The sequence below is a fragment of the Poecilia reticulata genome, linkage group LG8, assembly GCF_000633615.1.
Source record: "Poecilia reticulata strain Guanapo linkage group LG8, Guppy_female_1.0+MT, whole genome shotgun sequence".
Lineage (NCBI taxonomy): Eukaryota > Metazoa > Chordata > Actinopteri > Cyprinodontiformes > Poeciliidae > Poecilia > Poecilia reticulata.
In genome coordinates this window covers 10576302-10580907 of record NC_024338.1, presented here as the reverse complement: position 1 = coordinate 10580907, position 4606 = coordinate 10576302, and the positions used below count along the sequence as shown (strand labels likewise).

The window sequence follows — 4606 nt, the reverse complement described above, 5'->3', positions numbered from 1 at the left end:
AACTCTTTAAAAGAACATTTGTAAGGTCAGACACTAATGTTGGACAAGAAGACCTTGATCACGGTTTCTGCGCCGATTCATCCCAAAGGTGTTCTAAGAGGTCACGGTTTTCTTCACACCAAACTCATCCTTCATCATCTTCTCTACTGACTTTTATTTTGTATATTGGCGTGCRGCCATTTTGAAACAGGATCCCTAAACTGTTCCCCACGGAGTAGAAGCATAAAATTGTCCAAAGCTTCTTTGCATGGCAGCGTAAGCCTCAAAAATCTTAACTCAATGTATTTCTTTTAAGTAGTTTTATGATCATTTTAATGGTGGAAAGATTATTWTGTCATTTACCAGGAGCTGGACGACATCGGAGGATCATCAAGCTCTTCCACGTAGGAGGCTGGAAACCACCCCTGACTGAGAACGAGGACGACAGGGAGCAAAGATGTCAACCAGGAGGTAAGCATTAGTCTCACGAGTGGGTGACGCCCCACCACCCACAGCTCAGCTGCCGCCCCCTCACCCTGAGCCGTTCTCGGCGTATCCGTAGAGCCAGCCGTTYCGGGGCTGCTGGGCCTTCACGGTGATGATCTGCCCCTTGGAGAAGGGCAGCAGGGTGGGRTTGGGGATGGAGGGCTGGTGCGCCGCCTTGGCCCTCATGGACACAGTTCCTCCACCGCCGCCTTTGGAGCGATAAACGCTTCCCACCGGGGACGGCGCTGCGAAACACACACAGAGAGCAGTTAGCTGGAGCAGAAAYCTAGCCGATAAAGAGCAGAAATGATGCACTGGAAGACGTGAACGGCTGAGCTCCGTTTTTAACTCCTGCTCGAATTTGCATGATAAAGTTCTAATTCATTGTTATTCCTAATTACATGCATTAGGACTCTGAGCTGACTGCTAAATCTGCATGCTAATTTCCTTTTGTTTCAGCAGCGGGAGATGCAGATAAATTGATTGTGCTCAACAAGGTGCCGTTTTTTTTCCCCTCCAGAACAGAGAGCCGACTATGACGAGGAAAGGTGTTTAACATTGTCGAGATTGCTTTTAGTCGGTTGTTGATTTGTCATTACTGGGTCAAATTACTTTTTTTTTTTTTACTTTAGTTAAGAGAGTTAAATGATTAAACAGTCGTTCTACAGGAATGGCACAAACCAGAATGCGGTTTGCAAAACTACAAGGATGAAAAAGACTGAAATAATTATGAGCTATCAGATAAACTGATTTCCACCAGCAGTGCTGCTGACTGCAATTAATTACAAAAAGGTTAAATAAAAGTGAACTTTTGAAGAGGTTCATCTATTGGAAAGTCTCTCCTGGTGTCTAAAAATGCAGAGTGATATTTACTCCTCCATAAAATCCACTCACCCCTTGACGGTATCTTGCCCAGAGTCATCTCCTCTCGGATCTGTCTGACGTCCTCCGCCCTCATCCCTCCCTGGAAACATGTATTCATCCAGCAGTATGTGATGCGTTTGTTAATTTAACGGAAACAGAGAAGCAATTCCGTCATTACAGCTGAAGAATTACATATTGAAGAAAAACGTCTTTGTAATATATWTTTTTTTTACATCATCATAACCACAGTTGTAAATGTATCAGGGTTTATTGTGCATACAGATTGAAAGGAAAGTGACAAATCTCTGAATCGACCTTTGGTTGTAATCCCAGCTGGAAGTCTTTTGGTTTGTATCTCTACAAGTTTTCTGCACATTTACAACTTTTCTGGTCGTTCTTCTTTGCCRTTTTGTCCAATTGTAGATTTGCACCACTCGCTGTTGGAGAAGCTCTGTTACTTTAACTCTCATCTGCTCTGTTTGCTCTTTTAGCTACGACTGTAGCTCAATCTGTGAGTATTTGATTCACAGATTCAAATATTCTTAGTTATGATAGTACAAAGACAGGGAATAACAAGATCAGATATATTTTTTACACACTGAACATACTTGCAGCTCATGCGCTCAATGTCTCACAGGCTTCATTTCTAATACATCAGTCAAAAATAAACCACAAAATCCATATTAATTCCCTGTTGTTGCAAAGGGATCAGTGGATCTGTTTCACCTTTCAGTCGAGGAGCAGGGTTTAATCTCAGGTTGTTAATTCAAACAGTAATTACAACCTTCAGACTGAGGCGCTGTGCAGCTTAGATTCAGATTTACACATTTATACGCCGTAATTCTGCTCCTGTTCTCCGGCTGCAGGCTGAATCCTCTCTGTAATCCAGTCTAATTGAATCACAGATCCTCCACTAGGGGGCACTCCTGCAGCTCAAACCGAAAAATTGAAACTCTCTTCACTTTCCAGAGAAGGATTTAACGCGGATTCCCCTCCCCGGAGATGGGTTTTCCTACACCACAGCCTAATTGCTGTAAAGTTTTTGAAGGGCTTCGAGTTCAACCTGGGCAGCAGCTCTTCATAAATGATTCACGGACTCAGCAGTTTGTTTCTCGACGAGTTGTTGACCCTCTTGAACTCACAGTATTGTCCACAGCAGCSGGTCGCTGGAGCTCAGCTCGCCTGGTGGCGTCGACCTCCTCCGTCCAGACATCGGTTTTCTGCAGGAGAGGCCCTGACATCTGTCACATGAAACAGAAGAGTGTGAACAGTGCAGCGCTTCTTCTCCATCAGGCCAAATATAACAGCACTCCTGTTAAAACAGCTTTAAAAAAAATTCAACTTTAACTGCAGCAGCATAATTTCAATATAAAAGTGAAACGTTTAATTTGGGAACATTTGGGCATAAGCTCCAGAAAACTGTTTCTATTTGTGATGATAYGACAGGATAGACATTTTTCAGGTMTCAATCTCAAATGAATGTTATGCAATGGTTGTCATGGATACGTGATGATCCTTGTTGAGCTTTCAGACTTTGCCTTTAACCCTCCTGGCCGCCTTGCTCACTTTCCAAGATGGCAGAAAAATAAACGTGGGTTCCTGTCAGACTGAAAGTCGTGTCGCTTTGACGCAACAGGGAAACAGAAAGTCATTCATTACTAAGTAGAAGTTCCTAACTCTANCGAGGCCAGAACCCGCTTCAAGAGCTCCTTCTCTTTAACCTCAGCCTCACTGCTGTCTCCGCAAAGTGAAACGCTGCAGTGAATTCGGCTGTGCTACGCAGCTCCCTCTCCCCTCGTCCCGCACCGCAGTTTAATCATTTATCCCATTTTTTATACAAACTCTTCACGTTTCTGTTCATGTATAGATACRAAACACTCCTGCAACTAAAGTTTGTATTTTGAAGCACATGTAGATATTTACAGAGCATTTCCTTCGTTCTCCTGACCTCACCGTCCATCTAATCTGCCTGTTCTTCCGTTTTCTTCTCTTCTCTCTGTCGACGTCACTGAACCGCCCCTCCCTCTAAACCATCATCCCATCCATCCATCTGCTTTCCATCTATCACTTTATCCCCCCCCAATAATGAGCTGTTGTAAAAAAACAAAATCACAATKATGGCAGAAGTCAAGCTGTGAAAGAAAATAAAGGAGTAAAATACAAAAGGCCTGGACAACGTCTCAACTGATATGCTGGATCTATTTCTTTTACTTTCAATCTACAGTTCAAGATTTTACACTCACTCAATCAACATCGGGAATAATGTCGTACAGAACTTTAAAAATGATTAAAATCAACCTTTGGGTTAACAAGATTTTTTCCAATTCACACAAGCTCAAAAATGTCCATACACCCCCTAGTGAATTTTGAATTAATGTCTCAGCAAACTGCAGAGCAAGCAGGTTTTGTAGCCATCCTGGTGTAATTCATCTGGATATTTGACCCGTTTTTGTTAATAAAATGGATCAAAATCATTTMAATTGGGTGGTTTAAATGGTTTTTAAGTATAGTTCATCAATTTTCTTTGCGAAATCTAAGGTATTTTACAAGTGCTTTTTTTTTTWTATCCCAACTTGTCTTGTTTGAACAACCAGAGTCAGCTGATTTGAGATTAAGTTAAAAGATTTGGAAGACACTTTTTGATTCTTGGATTGTTTTGSATCATCTTGTCCAATTTTTATTTCAAGATCAWATAAAATCCCAGTAATCTAAATTCAGGTTTCTCTCAACATTTTTGAAAATATTTGGAGTGAACTTAAAAAAAAAAAAGCCTAAAGTCTAATTGTGCAAAATCTGCAACGAGATTAGGCAAATGTCCAGCTAGAATTACACCAAACGTGACTTTCTAACCAGTATTTAGCCACATATTTTTAAAGGTGTTGTGTATATTTTGGAGCTTATTAGGACTCGAAAARGAGAAAACACTGAATAAACTCAAACTTATGCACCAAATTCACCTTCAAAGTCATTTAGCTTGTTTGCTATCTAGCCATTTTGTGCCGAAAACATCGACTAATCATTAAAAGCTCAAAATTAGCACTCACATGGGAGTYTGTGTTGACTTGTTTCTGGTTTTCTTTCACCTCCTTCTGATGTTACGTAAAAAGCACAACACTTAGGCGGGTCATAGGTGCCACTTTGTTAGCCCTCATTAGCAAAAGACTCCCGAAAAACAAGCAGAAGAAGTCCCGATTTATGAATGTACATCCTCCGCTGGGGACGAGATAAAAAGGCCACATCACAAGTAGCCGGAGTCTTTCCTCAGAAGAGCCAGGAT

At 41.5% G+C, this 4606-nt stretch overlaps 1 protein-coding gene across 1 annotated transcript in view; it reads right to left on the bottom strand.

The window, feature by feature from the left end:
* LOC103468598 (brain-specific angiogenesis inhibitor 1-associated protein 2-like protein 2) overlaps window positions 1-4606 on the bottom strand; it is a 46746-nt gene that overhangs the window by 19433 nt on the left and 22707 nt on the right. Inside the window, exons 7-12 of the mRNA XM_017306116.1 lie at window positions 4535-4542; window positions 4374-4418; window positions 2472-2570; window positions 1360-1429; window positions 515-710; window positions 343-408 (exon numbers count right to left, since the gene is read on the bottom strand). Of these exons, the coding sequence (XP_017161605.1) occupies window positions 343-408; window positions 515-710; window positions 1360-1429; window positions 2472-2570; window positions 4374-4418; window positions 4535-4542 (484 nt within the window). The remainder of the gene's footprint in view (window positions 1-342; window positions 409-514; window positions 711-1359; window positions 1430-2471; window positions 2571-4373; window positions 4419-4534; window positions 4543-4606) is intronic.